The sequence below is a fragment of the Haemaphysalis longicornis genome, unplaced genomic scaffold, assembly GCF_048455015.1.
Source record: "Haemaphysalis longicornis isolate Haplotype H1 unplaced genomic scaffold, Haemaphysalis longicornis Haplotype H1 scaffold_7, whole genome shotgun sequence".
Classification (NCBI taxonomy): Eukaryota; Metazoa; Arthropoda; class Arachnida; order Ixodida; family Ixodidae; genus Haemaphysalis; species Haemaphysalis longicornis.
The window spans coordinates 5,190,128-5,210,935 of record NW_027526422.1 but is presented as its reverse complement, the minus strand read 5'-3'; the positions used below and the strand labels follow the sequence as shown (position 1 = coordinate 5,210,935).

Sequence of the window (20,808 nt, the reverse complement as noted above, 5' to 3'; positions counted from 1 at the left end):
GATTAAACGCATACAGTATAAGAACCAAATAACAAAGGACAAAGAAAGAGTTGAAGAAGCATTTGTTGAGCGCCATAGTGAACTGTTGGGAAAGAAAAGGCGTACCGAAGCAGCGTTCATGAATGATTTTCTAATGCGCATGCCCAAGTTAGACGACGAAGTTTAACGTCCGGCCATCAGTTTGGAGGAGATAAACGACGTCATCGACGCAAACCCCGCTGGAAAATCACCTGGACCTTACGGTTTGGGGGCGGGATTTTACAAGGCCTTTAAGCGCGTCGTAGCTCCAATTTTGCATGCCGTGATTGGCGAGTCGGATTCAGTAAAGCGCGGGCCGCGATCATTCACCACAGCTAATATGTCTTAATCCCGAAAACGAACGATCCGGAAAAGTTGACATCGGTGGGGTATTACCACCCTATAAGCCTCACGAACGTGATTATAAAATCTCTATGAAGGTACTCTCAAAAAGAATGCAAACAGTAGTAACACAAGTAGTCGGGCCTCATCAGACATGTGGTATCAAGGGACGCACGATTGCAACAAATGTGCATGTTTCGGGGAGTGTGCTAGAATGCTGTGACGGTCATAGGAACAGGTTTTGGATTAGACAAGAGGGTCTCCTTTGCTGATATGTCGTCCACGATCAGAAGGTGCTTCACGAAACCCTACCATCCATATTAGGATACCTCCATCACGGGGCCCAAGAAGGCCTGGACAAGCTTGCTTTACGCGTAAACGCGTCCTACTGGCAGAGCGAAATTCGCGACATTACAAATCCCAGCCCGTAGTCGTTGTTCACGGGCGCCTGAGTAGTTTGTGGGACTTTCACCGCTTCAACTGTGCAGAAGAATAAATAATGACTGAACAAATTACTTTCACACAAGCAGCAAGCTAAAAGGCCTTAGGTGGGAGCGCCACGAATACATAAGTAAGAAGAAGAACTTTCGTTCGTGCCCGCAACACAAAGGCACGGGGAAGCGGCGCCCAGTAGCACGCAATATAGTCGAAACAGTCCACGTACGGACGTCGTGTTGCGCAAGCCACATTCGAGATAAGCACACAGTGCCCTGTGCAGTTGCCGGCAGAAACGATGTTTGAAGGCTAGAGCCATATTTGTGTAGCGCCGTACAATGCGGCTGTAACGATTTACGACAGCGAAAGAAGCACGGCGGATACGGACGTGCGGAGCCAGTAGATAACGCAATAAATGTAAGACGCTGAGAAGTTGTTCGCATGACGAGCTAGAGTCTGTAAAGACTATGAGGAAGCGTTCCTGCGTTGCATGCATAGCTCAGAGATACTATGCGAAGTTCGATCACCGTCGCTTATTAATTCTTCACTTGTGTTGTGCGATCCAAAGATTTCTTCAGTTGAGTGCAACAGCGCTTTTCACCGATGGCTCTTAGCCATCGGCGAATGCTTGCATCTGTTCGCATTCTCCTGCAGGCTACTCAAAGTGATACAGCGTCGCAGAGTTTAGTAAACGGTGCGTTATTCGTTACACTTTGTCGCTAAGTGGATCATTAATGGCCCCGAAGGCATGTCGCTACTGCAACAACATGTAGAAAGCCGGGCATGTATTTCAGTGAGCGTACTTCACATCAAAACGCGTGCTATTAGTGCGCTCCTGTCGGTCGCGGCCATTTCTGTGACAAAGTGCACGAAGTTCTCGGACTTGGCTTGCGTGCATTTCAAGGCGTGCGTTACAGCGCGGCCAGCTCTGCTCGACGCGAGGAGCATTGGCGCAGCAGTGCGGCTTCTCGCGGCCCTGCGTACGTTGTCCGAATCATACGACGAATAAGCGAACCCTTGTTACGAAAAGTTGTCGGGCCGTTCAAACTTTTAAAGGCGATATATCTTTTTTGGGCTACTATCGGAAATTTTGGTCTGTCGGTTTTTCTCCCGACTCAGCCTTCAGGCCAAAGGTTAAAAGAATTCCTGAAGGATAAGTTTATAAAGCCAAGACTTTTCTAAACCACTCAATCTGGAAGTAAAATTGTTATCATTGTTGAGCAGAAAGAAAACACCAGGCATATTTGAGGCGAAGCATCAGTACTAAAGTGATATTTGCAGTGTTTTTATACTGTCTGCTGATTTTTTCGATACGAAATAACAAAATGCGCGTTCAAAAGTTATTTTGAGCTAAAAATGCCAAAAGCGCATGCACCCGACCCTAGCCATCGTGGCGGCATTCGAAGAAGTCCGTTAGTAACGAAATGTTCTACTAGATAACGGGTGAGTAGTGGAACGAGGTAAAATTGAACTGAGTCGACCAACCTCCGTGTGAGGAGCACAAAAGAAAACACAGGGAACGGAGCAAGCTATTACGAAATAACGAACAAACACGCAAGCACGCACACGCTATTCTGTTACAGTGGTGATACAGCGATTGTGAGGCGGCCCCTGTCCCGTCTTCCGAGTTTGAGCTCCCACTGTACAACTCCTGGCGCTTTGAAACTCCCCCCAGGGAGCCGTTTCTCCGTCCCAGACGCCTATGTCAACACCGGTGCCGGACGATGGATTTAATAACTCGTGTAATGCCTTCGCACTTAATGAAAGCTTGCATACGATATGCAGTGGGCGGACAGTCCTGCAACTCTCGAACTCTTCGACGTCACTTTTCTCGTGAATAATGATTAGGCCGGCGCGGGGCATCATTCGAGTCCTCGGCATTTTAAGAGCACTAATAGCTTTTCTGGTACATTCTGGTACCTATAGGTCTACGATTCATGAGACGTTAAAATGCAGCGAGCCCGAAATCACTGCGGAGAGAGGAGTTACGGAACAATTTCTCCCTGGGACAAGGTGTCCGATATTATTACACAGTTCGCTTCCTTCACTCAACAGAATACCCTGGCTGAAATATGAGCGGCCTGCGACGCGAAGAACAGAGTTCAATTGGATCGCATTTATCGCGCCGACGGAGCAGCGCGCGGAGCGGCAGTCAGCAAATGGACATCAGCGTGACATCACTCCAGGAGAGGAAAAAGAAGTGACGCGACACCGCTCGTCAAAAACTCGTGACGTCACTTCACGCGCGCGGCCCCACGAGCGGCGAGAGGGCGCAACACCCTCTCAAGCGGGCGCCGGTGACGTCCGCACAAAGCGGTGAGGTCAAACCTGGAGGCTGTCATATGCGCCGTTCGGGATGAAAGCGCGGGAATTTGAAACAAACGATTTTCAGGCCGTTCAATGTAATTAACTATCGCGCGCTGAAGTATTTGAAGTGCTGTTTCAGGTTCGCCAGACCATTAAGCATCGATGAAAGCAATAAAAGTGTAACATAAAATTTTCGTGTCAGTGTTCCTTTAACGTGGAGAATCTCGGCGGAGCCAAAGCTGAGCCGGGTGATAGATTTGCGCGCATTAAAATAACCCCACCATTCATCTCCGATCCTGGGGCCTGATAAGCTACTCCTTTTTTTTTTCTTGTCTAGGTATGGCCGCTCCTCACGTATACCCCTTGTTCTGGCCACTTTCTTGCTTCGGGTAACACAAACTATTCAGTGCTTCAAGCGATCGAGCTAGCAAGCACGTGTGCAGATGTCCCAAGCGTGGTGGCGAACGAATAAATAGAGCGCCAACCGTATGCGTTCGTGTGATTCGAACTTATCTTGAAATTTATACTGAGACACAGAAACGCAGCTTGTCAGTTTACGCTATGATTCTGCTCGTCAGCGGGGCCTGAAGGAAGACCTGGCCCGGAATAAGACGGTATCACTCGCGCGGCATGCATATTAGTACATTCCGGTGTCAGTGAGCTTGGAGTGTGAATACCGACGTCGTGACGCAAAAAGTGTGTCGTGCACCTTGGCTCCGCTGAGAAGAGGTTGCAAATGGTGCGTTCGCATGCTTGCGGCGCCACTGACGGTGATGTAAACAAGAACACCATGCTTGACACGTGCACGCAGTGGCAGTTTGCAGGCGATGCTTCCTTTAGCGGAGAACAGCGTCATTCTCTGGGCGTTACCGTATCCAGAACGCTCTCAAGAGGGTCGCATCAATAATCTACTGTCAGTCATAATGTAACACAGACTAACCTGGTCTCAAACGAGAACAAATTAGCCACCCCTTACACCGGCTGCTGCTGCTACTGTCTGCGTGATTGAAACCATTTATCTACTGGGCGTCCCGCCCCGAGGGGATGACTCCTTTCTTATATAGCGTGTTTTCCCCGTATCGATGCCGCCACATCTCTGTTCTCAGCGCACTTTTCCGTTTCTGCCGTTTTCAAGCACTACCGACCGCTTGCTTTTTTGTTGTCCACAAGGTACGGAACAAGGCTCCCGTTTGAAACGTCGCTTGTTAACTCGTCCCGCTGCCTCCAGCGGGGGCGCAGCTCCACGTGGCGCCATTCACCCCGCAGTATCCACTAATGGCCGGATTTCCAGTGCGCTACCCCGGATCGTGGCCCTTTTTTGGCCCAACGCAGCCTTCCAATTACCAAGGGCTGCGGGGAGGCACCCCTTCCGCGAAGCCGGCCCGGCCTCACGGACGTCCCCCATTTGTCTGCAGCAGGCGGCATTGATTCGCCCGGGGTTCTGGCTCGGGTTCAAGAGCTGACGGTTGCCTCCGGGCCACTGACTCGACACTTGGTCCACGTCGCTCACCCAGGGCCACCCACGGCGTCGCGAACGACGCACGCACGTGGGACAGGGCCGGCCCGGGTGATCTGGCGACGACGCCGCGCTTAGCTCCTCGGCTTGCGTGCGGCTACGCGTGGTGGGACGTCAGCACGCTGTCGTTGGCGCGCACTTCTCGTTCGAAGCGCAGCTCAACACCACCTATACGTCACTAGGCTCGCTTCCCGTGTCAGCGAACACGTTATGGCTGCTCGAATTCGCCCCGTCAGGAAATAAGTGACCGAGAGGGAACGGCCTTATACGGGAGTGATCTATCGTTGTAACGAAATTATTGTATTCAAAGCGTTTCTCCATGCAGAGACAGCATTTATACCCACTTTTAACGAAGTACCGCTTGTAACAAAATCTATTTTCTCTTCCGAGAACTTCGTTATAGCGAGGGCTTAATGTGTTTATGTATGTAAACATACATACATACATACATACATACATACATACATACATACATACATACATACATACACATACACATACACATACATACATACATACATACACACATACACACATACATACATACATACATACATACGTACGTACGCATGTACGTACGTACGTACGTACATCTGAATGCTTAGCCAACGGTCCTAACCCGTCCCACATTTGCTGCAACAAGGCCTCCTCAATGATTCCCCGAATTCCTCCCTCCGATCGAGCCGTCGTGCTTGTTGGTTTGACAAAAACAACGACGGGGATAAAGAGAGCAAAAAAAAAAAAAAAGCAAGCGTTGTTTTCCAAGCGACGCCACCTGAACACCTGCTCGTCAAGTCGTTTGCGATTCCACACCGCTGTCAATATCTGTCTCTTCCCTGTTCTCTTTTCTCGTTCAATAATAGCGGTGGATTTGTTCGTTCGTACCTGCAGTGCCGGGGACACATCGAAGTGGCCTAGTAGTCCGTCCGCGTAGCGAACGCCTTTCGTCTGCTCTGCATATGTACCTTCACAGCTGGCCTAGCGGCAAGCCTGATTCTACACCCCGTATGACAAGCTGGCTGCGACGGTCGATGCGGCCGTGTCCCTGTACAGTGCCGTATGCTGCTCCCATCGCGCGCTCTGTTCGCAGCACCGCTAGAGTGCAGCATCGTTAATCACTACTCAAACACCACTACAGTAAACGTTGTCATGCATATCGATGCAGTTCAAGGCCCAACAGGAGGTTTTAATCTTGGTTGTCGCGAGCTGTTTGGTTTTAATAATGCAACTAGTTTCCATGCTTTCCGTCACGGAAAAAAGAATGTGTAACGCTCCACTTTTTCCCAGGGTTTAAAGTAAAAAGACAAGTTGCAATTATAGCGCCAAAGAGCTTAAAACAACCAATTTTAAGGCATCAAGTTGGATCTGGAGTTTTTCACTTTGATGGAACGTAATGAATGAATGACTTTATTGCAGAGAGGAGACTAGAAAGCCTTTTGGGTAGGGGGATGGAAAAGAGGATTGGGATAGACGTAACTAATTAGTTGTAGCAATCTGAATAAGTAGTGTTCAAGTTTCCCTATCAATGTAGCTGTCTCTCGAGGTGCCGTTGGAGCAACACACACACATTGGCCTTCCCCTGAGGAGAGGGAGTGTCCGGCATAGTTCTTGATGGCACCTAAAGGCTGGTTTGGCAAGATGGAAGCGCACCGGTGTTCATCTGTGACTGGTCCACTTGAAAAGGTAGTCGGTCAGCCATGAAACCATTTTATAGGGACCATTTTTCAGGGCAAAGTCTGTGATTTTGCAGTACAAAAGCCAAACAGCTTAAATAAGCCGGCATCGACGTGAACAAAAATGTCTGCGACAATGACACGAAAAATTAGATCAGAGGCTAAGACAGAACGTTGGGACAAAGTTTCGGGGAAGAAGTTAACGCAAAAAAATCCCCGAGCTGTGAGCAGAAAAGAATGGCGGGAATCAGCTTTGTATTATTGCCTGTCTAAACACGCTCTAAACGGCTGGTAGCCGAACCACTCATTCCCCTGAGAAGCTACCAGCCATACGTATGCCAAACAAAGTTTATTCGTTCAATCATTCCCCCCCAAACAACCGCACGAAATATGGGGTAAAATGGAATATCAGTATGGAGATGTTATGCCTGCAAACGAGACGAAAGCTGGTTGGCAGGCATCGCTCGAAAGTGCTTAAATGGTCAGCAAAAGAAGCAGAGAAGGCGGCAGGGAAATTCAACGCAGCTGCATTGGCGTTCTCTTCTACTCGCAGCCGGGATTCTCGCGCACGCAGTATCGCGAGCTGCCAAGAAATGACGTCACGTGGTCACGCCTCGGGGCTCCCGCCCGTTCATCTTTCTCCCTCTTGCACGCAGGAGCGGCCCATGGTTTCGCCGTCTGCTCGACAGACAGGTTGCCTTCGCGGGTATACGGTTGCACGTGCGCCGGGAGCATCGCACTTGCCGCATGCCCGCCGAGGTGACTCCGCGCCGTGTCAACGAAGCACTCCCGAAGGGGTCGTCGGGAAGTGCGCTTCTCCGCGTAACCCACCGAAGACATTTATCGCTATTTTCAACAGTCATGCGAGGGCTTGGGCAGAATAACTGGAGCTGGTATAATACTTCCGCTACAATATGACTGAAATGGACTTGGTGAAACTGAAACGGATTGAACTGAACTGAGCTAAGCTGCGTTTAGCTAGCCTAAAGGAACCGAAACATAGGCGTTTTTTACAGCGGAGATGTACGCGGACTCCTCCCCCCACCCCTTTTTTTGCGGGCGTAGGCAGAGAAAAGCCGCACGCTTCTTCCTCCCTTCGGTACACTGTGTTTCTTCGGCACCCTGTTCACCTCCGGCGCTTCACAATTTGGCATAAAATGGCGTTTATTCTCCTCAGAAAATTGGCTCTCCAGCAACGCATTGTTGTTAGATGTGAAGCTGACTTTAACAAAATCGGTGTGCCTTTGGTTTTTGTAAGCTGGTTTCGCCGCATTACGTATTGTACAGTGAAGCCTACTCGCTAAGAAAAAAATGGGCGTCCTTGGGCGCGAGCACGCCGGAAGGAGACCAGCGACGACGATGGGGCCGCGGACGCCAAACGTAAGCGCGATGCCCGTCGGGACCCCGAATACCTCGAGGCGGAAAACGCAAGACGTCGGCCAGGCTACAATCCCGCAAAACGCTCTCCCGGCGTGGTTTGAGCGCGACATACACGCAAACAGCTTCCCTCGCTATCCACCTTCAATGTGGAACGACACTGAAATTGTTTCGATGTGTGAGATAATTTTGTTTCAATTTTTGCGTCTTTGTTTTCTCAGTATTCCTGTGGTAAATTCTGGATAATAACTCGCACCAATGCCGCATTAAACTCGTTAAAACATTTAGGTTTTGTTGGCTGATCATTAAGATAGAAGTTTCATCTGCTTTACAGCATTAAAATGACTGGAGCCATCATATCAAAACGTAAGGCAAAGACGGCTTACTGCAGTCAAACCATTTTTCTTGCGTAACCTTGGGCATCTACGCCGTTTCCGCCAGACTACATATTCAGGAAGAGGCCAACATGCCGGTTAACAATCACCCCGCCATGATCGGGAAAGTGGAAGGCACCGTTCGTATAATGTATTCCATTGCAAAGGGCTTAGTCGCATCTGTCAGTCGCTTCAACCAGGCTCAGTGCGCCCCTAGCCAGACGTTTCTAGGGAACTCTTGGGGATGCTTTTATGACCCTCGGACACTATTTTCAACTTTATTTTCAACATCTTAAATGCTTTCAAAACGTTATTAACAAGTGCTTCAGTAATTATACAGGTGCCCCAGCTAAATAACACAGTTATACGCCCAGCAGGAAAATTAAAAACCTGTTAAAAAGATTTTTCTCTCTTTCTCGGTCGGGGTGCTGTTTGGGCGCTCGAATGACGTCATTTAAGAAGTGTCGGAGTTGTTGTCCGACTTCCTTTCAGTTCATGCAATGAACTCATTTAATAGTAAAAGAAAATTTGATAGCCAAAAGAAAAGAACAGAGTCAAAGCCGAAATTGGAAGACCCGCCTGCTGCGACGAGCAAATCAGGCGGTGCCGAATTGTGTGCCGGCGATAACTGCAGCTTTCGCAGTGCTTCGTGGCACGAAGTAAAGAGCGAACGGGCTTATCGGAAGTGCTGCAGGGTCCCTAGAATTGGTGAAAGTGACAGAGGGGGTTGAGCCAGAAGTGTGAAAACACGTCCATTCACTCGCAGTCATCAGCGCCTTGACGACGACGTGCCTGCGGCAGCAGCGGCGGCCCTGTTTGGCGTCGTTGCAGTTTCTGTCGGCGGATGTCGGAAAGACAACAAGCGTGGGCCGCTCTTGGAAACGAGCCTGTGTCGGTGCGAACGACCGGAAACGCAACGAGTCGGGAAACGGCAAAGACGTCGCCCGCCGGCTTGCAGTCATAATGCGCTCCGACAAGCAGCTCACTAGTCCGTCTCACACCGCCTCAAATCACGCACAGCTTTCGCCTGTGCCGGCAAACCTCTCTGTTTTTCCAATAAAGAGCCTTCTCTCTCTCTCTCTCTCTCTCTCTCTCTCTCTCTCTCTCTCTCTCTCTCTCTCTCTCTCTCTCTCTCTCTCTCTCTCTCTCTCTCTCTCTCTCTCTCTCTCTCTCTCTCTCTCTCTCTCTCTCCTAAATTCCCTCTGGTGTATATCCTTCTTGACTTTTACAGCGCGTGTAATGTTATTGACTTCGTGCCTTAATTTACGGCACTTTGCTATTGCTACGGGAAGCGCGAGCGGGCGCTGAGCACCTAGCTCCATGGGACCCATCACAGGCGACGAAACAGTGGATGGCGCGGACTCGTGGCTAGAGCGATCATGGCCGCTTGTAAATACATAGATCGCATCGCTCCGCGGCACCATCATGTAAATATATCGCTCACATCTTCCATGCTTCGTCTTATTTGCCTTGCTGCCACGGAATACTATGAAGCACGCAGTACAGTGACGTTGTCATCGTTTATCGCACGCAAATCCGTAACAACGGTTTCGACCATAAATGAGCGGAAAAAGGGGCTTAACAACGTGTGGGTTCGAGCTAGTTGGTAATCCATTGTACGAATTTCAAGCGCAAAAATTCGTACAATGGATATATGGCGCGGCAATTTCACGCGGCTACAGAGGGAACGTCATTTGTTTTAAACCGTTTGGAGGTCAGCTATAGCCGCGTACTTCAGAGGCCCTTCCAAGAGCGCGTTAGCAACAAACGTACGCACGCGCATGCGCAGAGAAAGAGAGAGACAAGGGCAATAGCGTGTCGTCTGAATCCACACTTTCAGTAGCCGCGACTCAAAGAGGCATTTGGCTACTACCACGGCTACTGCAGCGGCGCATACTGGCAAAACATAGCGCTCTGAAACGTCTGTCAAAAGTAGGGCTTATTTCAACAGTGCTTAAGCCAACTATACTGGCACCTTGAGTTGTGTTGTATATTGCATATAACCGTGATGCTTTTTCGTCGTCGCAAGCATCTGGCAGGAAGTGACTACTGCCAAAAGCGCTCAACCAGGCTCCCCTTTGTGCCGCGAAAAGGCCCGTGTGTTCGAGATTTCGGCGCACGTTAAATATCCCCCCAGGTGGCCAAAATTAATCCGGAGCCCTCCACTGCGGCGAGCCTCATAGTCCAGGTAGTAGGTCCTCGGCGCGTTAAACGCATAATCGATCTATAGTTTCTGTGCTGCTGTTCTTGCGCGGGGCGTTGGCAGGCAGTTTCAGAGACACGGTGCTCCTCGTATTTAAAAAGCTCGAAATACTGATTCATCGACATGCAATGCATAAAAACATTTCTTTAGTAGCGTACAATCAAACTTGGACTTATCCAGCTGTCCTTTCACCCAGAAACACCTTTGGGAGGTGCATAAACACTTGCTACAAAGAGAAAAGGGAACGCACAAATCCTGCCACAGGGAAAATATCGGACCTAATCCCAGATTTCTTAAATGCCGACCCCGTTACAATGGCCATAGTTGAGAAGACATTTTCATTACACGGCCTTTAAGCGAAATTTTGCATAGCACAGGTTCTCACAAAATAGTTACTCACTCGTGTCGATATACTTTTCTTTTGAATTCGTGCTCAGGTTTCGGTAATTTTGTAATATTTTTATGCACATTGCCTTGTAACGAGTGCCGTTTGAGCGGGGCCGCTGAAGCAGGAATTTCCGTTGACTTTTTTTTTCTGTCAGAAAATAACACTTTTTGCATCACTGACATTCCAGTAAGCAACTATACAGCATGCGCGAAACGAACGCGCATAGCATGCAAGAAGAATACCACGTTTTCTTTTTGTTATTTCAAGCGGACAGACGCACATATGAGTGTGCTGGGCCTCACGACCGGACTCCGGCCGCTCGGCTTCCATCAAGCGGCCATGACCGCACACCCTGATCCGGAAACATTCAACGTTTTCTAAGATGAATACACAGCTCATGACCAGCTGCTACGCCATCGTATATTCGCTTATCAGGCTTTATTTCCATTGTTTAAAAAACAGTAAGCTTAAAGACCAATGTTTCCAGCTTTCAATGCTAAACACGGAGATGGAAAAAAATTGTCGTTCAACGGTTTCTGATCGAACAGGTAACATTCGTTCTGTCCACTAAAATGCTATTGCAAGCTTTTTCCCGCATGAGGGGTTCTTATAACGAAACTTAAACTACTGTGTGTTCACTGAAATACAATTGTGCTTCGTGTGCCATGTATTCAAAGTGTCTGCGCGCTTTAGGATCTCCCGTCAGGTCTGCCAGTCGACGTGATTTTGCGCATTAAAGCTGATTAGATCATTTTGTTCTTCAAAGCAGAGCAAATAAATAATGTCAAAACTTGGGTTTTACTGTCGGGGCAACGCACTAACACCCAAGACAAGCAACGAAGCAAAGAAGCGTTTTTCCATAATGATAAACTTATTTTCGGCCCCCATACGTGGATGAACGATCGTTCATCCACGTCTGGGGGCCGTCGAATCTTACGCAGCCCCTGTTTTCGTTTGGTGCAGCGCAGCTCCTGACCCAGAAGATTCTATTAGCTTCAGAACTACGCATGCCCATCAGTGGAGGAGTACGAGCTGAAGTCGCCCAGGAGCCGCATGCCGCAAGTGACGACTGGGGCTCAGACGAATACTGGGCACGTGAAACTGGCAGCCTCGGGCGCTGCTGAGTCCGCGCAGCCGCCATCCTCTCAGTACCGCCTCGACATCTCATTCAGCCACGTGAGTCATTGAAAAGGTAAACGCGGCGGGAAGAAAGGGAGGTAATAAGCCAAACAGCAATCGAACAAGCAGGACAAAAAGAATGCCTGGTGTCGACAAAAGCGCCCCGTGGCACGTCGGCGGGAACGGCTGCAAATCATATTGAGATGCGCGGCGCCTCCTTTATCTACGGCCCGTCAGCCCGTTCGGCGACAGGGAGTGCGCGTGCAGCCCCTCGGCGCTAGAGGTTCGCCCTGCAGCTGTCGCCCTCGAATGGGAATGGTTAACGATAGCTTCGTAATTGAGCTTATATGCCAGAGCACGTAACGCGGAGGAGGGCCGACGTGACACGAACGGGGGGGGGGGGGGGGATGACAAAACCCGTCCGGCTTTTCTTCGGTTCTCACGACGACGTTTTTTACTTCGCAAACTCAGCGCGCGCACGACTGTGCCGGTGGCGTCGTTTCTCGTACTGGCTGGCGCACTTTCACAAAGTACGTATTCTCTGTTACCGAACGCGTTTGCAGTGTTAGACAAGCGCCGTAACCACAGGCTCAGAAACGAAAGACGACCGCTCAGCGCCGATCAAGCTTCTGCGCTCTTGCTCAGCGCACACAGGCTTCCCGCGCTGCATTGAAGAAGCCGAGCAGACGTCTAAACGACGCTTTGTGACAACTCAAATTGCTCAATTACACTCTCCCGTTTTGCGCCCCTCAAAGAGAGAGAGAGAGCGATCTTTAATGAAGTCTGGCGATGTTAGCTGGGCTAAAATGCCTAACTTGCTACGCCAGTTGATGACGGGATGAAGATGATGGCGATGATGTTCAAGAAGTTGATGCGTACAGATACGGCGAGTTATTTACAGCGACTGGTCTAGACCTGTGTGTTGCAGGTACTCTATCAGAGCTTTGGTAGCCCTTAAAGCACGTTTGGGACAAGCCCATGGTCCTAAAACGTCCTTTAGCTGCATGTCCACGGAAAGCGGCAGTCCCAAAGTCACTGCGAGGGATACTCTTTGAGCACTGTACTGTCTGCGGATTGTGGCAAGACAGCGGGGCCATCCTCTAGCGACAAGCTGGGCCAAAGAAGTGCGTGAATTTCTGCCGAAGGTGTATCAAGAGCCTTCTCCTCCTGAGCACCCGCCCTGGATGTTCCCGCCCATACCAGTCACGACTACTGTGCCCGGTATCACGAGGAAGGAGTATATTCCGGCTCCCGCACTAAAGTTCCTCGCCCTGGACTACATGTCGCGGATATACAGAGACCACACTCATGTGTACACTGATGGGTCGGTGTCGTCAACATCATCCACTATCGGGGTGTGGATACCGTCATCCCGTACTACCATCAGTGTCATGCTCAGCCACAGAACGTCAACTATGGCTACCGAACTTGCAGCTCTGAGGGTGGCTTTCGCTCATATCGTCAAGCAACCCGCTCGAGTGTGGGCCATCTTCACAGACTCAAGGGCTGCCCTTCAATGTCTAGCATCTTTTCCAAAAGACCAGCTTGTGTGTGACATACACGCTTTAAATCTCCAAGCTCTCCAAGCGCACCATCACATTGCACTTCAGTGGATTCCAGCCCATTGTGGGATAACTGGCAATGTGAAGGCGGACATTGCTGCATCCGTTGCGCATAAGCATAATGGATCGGCAATAGCTATACCATTCTCCAGGAAAGATGCATCTATACTTGCATCCAGCGTGGCATGGAACATGCAGCGTGCAGCCTTGGATGACGTATCACGTCATTACGCGCCGTTATATTTCATAGATCCCAACTGCAAATTTAAAATGCCACCAGGACTCCCCAAGCGGGTACAAGCAATTCTACATCGCATGCGGTGGAATGTCGCATACACGCGAAACTTCCTCTTCAAGATAAAACAAGTTACGTCGCCACTCTGCCCACACTGTGATGTGCGAGAAACCCTGCAGCACCTGCTCTGTGAATGTGCTCGATTCAGTGCCCCTCAAAGATAGCAACCAAAGTACCAGTTTAAACTGACTGGCCACCAAAGCTAATCAGTACAGGGGCGCAGTTAGTGGTTTTGATCATTTTATGTACGTTTCAAAGTGTCCATTTCGAAAGAGCACTGATTGGCTGAAAGCAGACGATCAGGTGTGACGCAGCACACGCAAGGCGGGGCGTCGGTGCACGTCATTGGTAAGACGTCTCGCAAGGGCAGCTACGTCACGTCTGGACTCCACGCGAAATGGACACTTGCGCACAAACTCAGAATTCTGTCTCAGATGTCATCTACAGGGGTGAGTGAAGACGAGCGGTCTGCGGGCCGGACACGAAGGACCGACGCCAGGCAGGCACTGATTTCGTGTGTGCAACAGAGATTGCAAAAACGTGCTAACCCTGCGGGCCGGGCCCGGCAGGGAGCGAAACTTCCCTCCAAGATTTGGTCACAATCTTTAACCCCCCCCCCCCCCCCCCCCCCCCCCCCCCATCGACTGCCCCTCCCCCCATGTAAATCATGGAAGCAGTCCTTCACTCTTCCCAACGTAGTTTACTATCATAGCACGCGATGTACGACCTAGCTCTGATCCAGAAATGCTCCCTCCCGTCTACGAAAGCACGTACGTCGAGGCATCCGTATCGATAGCGTCATCCGCACTGCTGGTAAATATTTTCAAAAAAAGAGAAAGGCCAGAGGCTGCATGGACAGAGTTGGGAGGGGGGGGGGGGGGATTGTAGTGTGTGATTACGTGGTTTTCCAGATGCGGCACGGTTTTTTTTCATGGCTGTTTCAAACTGAATCCTCGCTGCCAAAAGGAGCGGAAATGTGACGGGGATCACTGCCCTCACAAAAGACACTGCACGCGGTCCGTAGCGAAAGAACTTGTGCGCTGTTCTCTCAGCACTAGAGGCAACCGCCGATTAGTGGAGAAGAAGTACATTTGCTTTTTTTAAAAACAGCCTGTCATCCCTCTACTCGTTAGGGACTGCAGTGACGTGCCATCCACCGGAACGCAGGGCGAAATCACGCTGACTTTTAATATCTAGAGGCTCAACGTCTGTCAGGAGCTGATACTGGAGGAATGTGCGTGCGGTCGCACATGAATGACTCCCTTGATCTGCGATCATATTTTGTGCTCCCACTTAATCCACTGAAACATTAATTAACCCTGAGTTCAGTCGATTAATCAATCAACAGACCCGAACCATCTCTGACAGGATTTTCCTTAGTGCAGTTCCCCGTTGCTCACGAAAGGCTGTATATCCCAAACTATCGAGTGTTTTTTTTTTTTAAAAGAGCGGGAAACATTGGTGTTGAACACAGAATTCGAGCAGAGACCGGAAACAAATGTGCAGATTAAGTACAGTTACTGTGATAGCAGTAAAATAGATGACGTCCTTACCACTGTTACTGCGTTTCATCAGTTCTTTGAGTTGCCTTGCCATCGCTCATTACTTGTTTTCCACCGTCAAGCCCCTCCTCTACGTCATCACATCTCCATCCAATGTACTTGCCCAAACGCCGTTGCGATTGCAGTTTCATTGGAATTAACAGCTAGAAGTGGTAGGGAGCATATCTGATATATCTGGAGATGAAGTACGCTGGAGATACTCACGACAAAAAAAAAAAAAAAAAAAAAAACCTCCAGAAAGCTAGATCCTGAACATCTCGTCCAGTTCCACCGAAATGTAAAAAAACGGGGCATGGGCACATACTTGGCCCAATGTTTACGCTGCACTCAGTGAACTTGTTTGTCTATAGTGTCCTACCGCTAGGCTCACCCCACCGCGCTATGTCTGTCCCTTTCCCCTTCTTTTTCTATTTTCCTCTTTTTCCTCATTGTTCCTTTTTCCCCCGTGCAGTATAGCATACTAGGCCGTAGCCTGGTTAACATTCCTGCCTTTCCTTTACTTTTTCTCTCTCTCTCTCTCTCTGCACTTTTCTTGACTAATGTACATCCTTGGTGTCCCCAAGACGCGTTACCAAGGATTTATCAGAAGCATCTAGTCAAAGCAGAACCCGGAAAAATGCTGAAAATACCCGCATAAGCGTTTCTTGCAGCCAGGCGTTCTGCATGCTCCGACGGTAGTGGCCTCCCGTGAAAGCTAACCAGATGAGGGGCTGGGATCTCTGTTCTGTAGTGTGTCAACATCGCGTTGACTTCGCTTGTAGAAAGTCGCTGACAGGAAATGCTTAGGGTGGCACCACAAATTTGGCTTGATAGTCTTACGGGCCAACTTCCCGCCACAAGCAGCCTGACATGTCTGTAAGTACATTATCATTCATTTAATATTTAAAACAGGCCTCAGAAAGATAAATGTGCAAGCGTATCTCTCCCAAAGTTGCAGTTCGTACCTGTTTAAGGCTGCGTTGGGCAAACAAAAATACGAAGGAAACCCGCTATTTCTGGCCACCTTAATCCTGAAAATTGCTGAGTGAAGCCGAGTTATCACGCTCTTTACGCACGAAGCAAGCGCATACGACCTCCGCTGTATAACATGGTACCTTTTTATCTTAGTGACATACCATAAGGATGGTGGCACAATAATAAAAAAAAAGAGAAGATAGTCGGAAAATGCGGCGCTCACCTGCGACAGGCCTCCCACTTCGAGGAAGGCCGGCTTGCGCGCCTTCATGTGCGAGTGGACCCGCTTCAGCATTCTGACGCCGGCCAAAACGGCCTTCTCAGTAGTCCGAAGAAAATGCATCACTGGCAACTCGCAATCCCAGACCCCGTCCCGGGCCCTCGGGTCTTAGCGGGTGGCACGGTGGATGGTTCATATCGGCCTCAACTCCGGTCCACGCACCGCACCCACCGACTCCGTGTTTTCACGCCGCTATCTCTGCTTCCTGCTGTTGTTTGTTTGTCGTCTTGCTTTAACTTTTTCACACCATAGCACTAGCGACTTATCGCACTTCACCGTGAACGCGCGAGAAGAAATGCCACCCCACAAAAAGTTGTTCCTCACAAAACGGCGCACTACAGACAAAACAAAACTTGTTCGGCGAAACTTCTTGCGTAACCAGATGTCACCACCGGAGACGGAACCGCGGGGACAGTTTCGACGGAGATGACAAATAGGGGCGTCGTAGTAACCTTCCGTAGGAGCGCCTGAGCAGCGACGTAGTCGTCTTCAGCTCAATGACGCGAAGCTTGGCAGACGAGCGGGAGCAGACAGCGGTCAACGGGAGCAGACGACGCGGCGGCGGCGGCGTCGTCTTGGCAGACGACAGCGACGGCGCGACCGGCGACTGAGCGCGCTCCGGCTGGTAAACGGCAGCTGCCTTTGCCAGCGTCAGACCACGACGCCGGCGGCGCCGACGACAAAGGGGACGACAACTTTGAGCGTGGGCCACATTGGACCCGGGGCGCGCGCCGCGCGAAGTTGCCACAGTGGGGCAACGCAACCGGACCCAGCTACTCGGCGGGCTCCCAATGAGAAAACGACGCCCGCCAATGCCGCGCTGCCGCCGAGCGCCGCAGGCAGTTTCGATAGCGCGCGGACAGGGGGCGCTCGTTCACGGAGCCTGGCCCCGGGCCCCTTTTTCGTGCTCGAATTTCGCTGTCTTTTTAATTTGACAAACCGTATTTTTGTTACCATCTCAAGTGTTCTTGGGGCCACAAACGGTGTTTGCGTTCTCTTTGCTGGTGCCGCACGAAGCACGGTTTTCGCGTCTCAGTTTTGCCTTTTGTACTGTTGCACGTGTTGCACGGCTCCGCCACTCATGAAGCGACCTGTTCGTATCTGACCGCTGGCATTACTCGAAACGGCAATTATTGAAGGCGATAGTCTTCCTTAGAATACCTAAACGCGATAGTATTCGTCTGTCTGTCTGTCTGCCTGTCTGGTGGTACCGGCTGAGGACATTTTATTTACTTTCATTTAACAAGCCTCATTACATCTCAGTCTGCACGTCCATCCGTCCATCCGCCCGTCACTCGATTCAACAGCCCGACCAAGAAACAAATGAAATAATTCTCGAACCCGAAGTTTACGTAGGCAAGACCGTTCCAAACTATAATACCGCTGCTATGGCTTACACACGGCCGCATTCTTCAGCGCAAAGGAAACCTCAGGCATATTTCCGGCAAAATATCAGCAGCCTGCGTACTAGCGTTTTCCAATCCAAAATACACGTGCTTAGTTGATATAAGGTTCAGAGCTGGAGAAAATAGTTGGTCGAGTTTTTCATCTCGCGGTTCTAGCAATCCATGGATATCGAGGTTATTCCACCGTGATCGATTTGTACTCAAGTGTGTGGACAACCCGTTGAACAACTTTCTCAAGTTATCTACTTCGATCTAATTTCCGAACATTTTGCGTAAGTTCGTCACTGCCAGTGAGAGTAAGTTTGTCATTGTCAGTGAAAATAAATAATACACTGGATTCAAGTTTCGTTCGTGGTTCTTAAAAAGATGCAAACTTTGTAGTTGGGGTTCCAGGATAACATTTCTTGGCTTGTAAACGTCTGTACAGCCAGCTAGTTGTTCTGGCTTAGAAGTGGGACCGGCATTGGTCTCCACGAACGAAGTACACACGGGCAAGACCATTCCAAACTATAATACAGCTGATAATGGCTAACACACGCCCGCATTGCTCTGCGCAAAGGAAACCTCAGGCCTATTTCAGGCAAAATATGGGCAGCCTGCAGTACTAGCATTTTCTAATTCAAAATATACATTTTACTGGGTTTTACGAAAGCAAAGGAAAGAAAGCAGTTAAAAACGGTGTTGAAGAGAGGCGAGGGAGATGGGTTACGTGGCGGTGGTGGCAGATGACCTGTCTCTTGTGTGACACATTCCTTAAGAATGTTGCTGATTTGCTCGATGACGTGGAGACCAATACCGGTCACAGTTCTAAGCCTGAACAACTAGCTGGCTAGGCAAGCCAAGAAATGTATCCTGCAACCCCAACCACAAAATTTGCATCTTTTGAGAACCACGAACGAAATTTGAATCCAGTGTATTATTTATTTTCACTGACAATGACAAAGTTACCGTCACTGGCTCTGGTGACGAACTTACGCAACTTGTGCGGGAATTATATCGAAGTAGATAACTTGAGCATGCAAGCTGTTCCGCGAGTTCTTCACGCACTTGAGTACAAGCATGATAACTGAGAAAATCGATCACGGTGGAATAACCTAGTAATTCATGGAGTGCTAGAACAGCTAGATGAAAAAGTCTACCAACTATTTTCTCTAGCTCTGAACCTCAGATCAACTAAATTGGATGTTAAGTGTTTTAACATCCACCAATTTTATTACGTGCTAACCCTTAGAGGCGAGAATCCGAGACCAATTGTTCTCCAACTACTGAATTTTCTATCATACCTTGTTATTTTGTCAGCGCTGCCGAACTAAAAGTATCCGATATATTCATAAAGGAAAATATTCCAGTCACAATACGGCAAACACGCAAGCAACTGACGCAACATTCTGCTTGCATGAGAAAAGTAGCTTACCAATTGCGTTTACATTGAGATCAGATATTATTTGACAGTGGTCGGAAAGTGCACGATGACGTCACCTACTCGATAGCTCAAAATTCGAGCAACTGTGTTTCATGAAGTGAGGACTGACTTTCCAACAGTCAGCGTAATTTAGTAATCTTGCATGTCAATGCCCGCAGTTTACTTAGTACGATTGAGTGTGTATTTCAACCAGCTTATGGAGTGCTGTGACCCAGAGTTAATATGTGTCAGTAAGACACACGCGGCTGACCGATACAATTTCAGAGGTTGTGCTTCTACCTTTTGGTCACTCAGTGCTACGGTAAGATCATTAATGGGCGTCCGCGGTTTCATCCTCGTCATCAGGAATAACATTTATTTCTCTCGGCCCCCCAGGCTTTTCCAAGTCAGCAACGATGGGGTAATTTCAGCACGGGGAAATTAATTACAGTAACGCTATAGGTGCATAATACCGACGATCTCCTATCACATTCCAAACCATTCCAAACTATAATACCGCTGCTATGGCTCACACACGCCCGCATTCTTCATATTTCAGGCAAAATATCAGCAGCCAAACTGTTTGCAAATACATGAATAGAGGCCACTCTGTGACATTTTAATTGACCTCCTAGTTGCGGTTTTTTTTTTTACCGCCATGGTGGCTCAGTGGCTCAGGTGCTGTTCTGCTGAGCGCAAGGACGCGGGTTCGATTCCAGGCAGCGGTGGCGCCTTTTCTGATAGAGGCGAAAAACGAAAGCACTGGTGTCGAGTTGTCGGTGCATGTTAAAGATCTCAAGGTGGTCAAAATTAATCCGGAGCCTTCCCCTACGGCGCGCCTTATAGCCCCCGCGTGACTACAGCGCGTTAAGCCCCACAACCAACCAATCAATCTCGTTGCATTTAATTTGACGCAGGTTGTTGGCGCCGCTACACGTGAAAATGCCCTTTCGTATGCACCGTCTTTAAAGGAGTCTGCACTGGAGAGTGTCTCGAATGTGAATTTGTATAAGTGTGAAGGACGGCGAGGTAGTCCTGTGTGAACCGAAACGTCCGATACACAAAATAGTTTTGCATAGTAACCGCAGTGGTGACAATTAAATTGTCACTGTTCCAGCGTCATCTTTCGATGAGTTGTCGTAGTAGTAACCGGTGCCACGTCGACGTGTTAATTCAGCATCTTTATAGCAGTGTTGTCCACTGTATGCAGAAATACGGAAGTGTTTTAAACGAGACACTCGGCACCCTTGGCCTAACAGAAATAATTCGGCTCACTCGGCGCATAAAGTGGCTTCGGAAGCATCGAATAAATTAAATTAGCAGCCAGAACTTCCTTACTTGCTTGATTTGATAAATGTAGATCTAAGCATAAAAATGTCGATGCGAGAAAATTCTGCTACGATTACAACGTTGACAACGTTTACAATGTTTATGAAAAATAAGGTATTTAAATACTGGAAAACACTAAATCATGAACTCTCGAACACATGTTCACTTATTGTAAATGGAAAACATTCTTCTGGTACCTTAACTGTACCCACCCAACCGCTGACATGCCGATGAAATCGGTGGCTCGGGAACGACCTGTGAGCCTT

The 20,808-nt window shown here is 49.2% G+C and overlaps 1 protein-coding gene across 10 annotated transcripts in view; it reads right to left on the bottom strand.

The window, feature by feature from the left end:
- The window catches only part of LOC144144358 (pleckstrin homology domain-containing family G member 5-like), a 609,370-nt gene that overhangs the window by 237,441 nt on the left and 351,121 nt on the right, over positions 1-20,808 (bottom strand). The window contains exon 1 of one of the 10 annotated variants that reach the window (XM_077675780.1): positions 16,349-17,191. The exons of the other annotated variants lie outside the window; for them this stretch is intronic. Coding sequence (XP_077531906.1) covers positions 16,349-16,468 — 120 coding nt within the window. The 5' untranslated portion in view covers positions 16,469-17,191. Of the gene's footprint in view, positions 1-16,348; positions 17,192-20,808 lie in introns of those variants that run through there. 10 annotated transcript variants of the gene reach the window in all.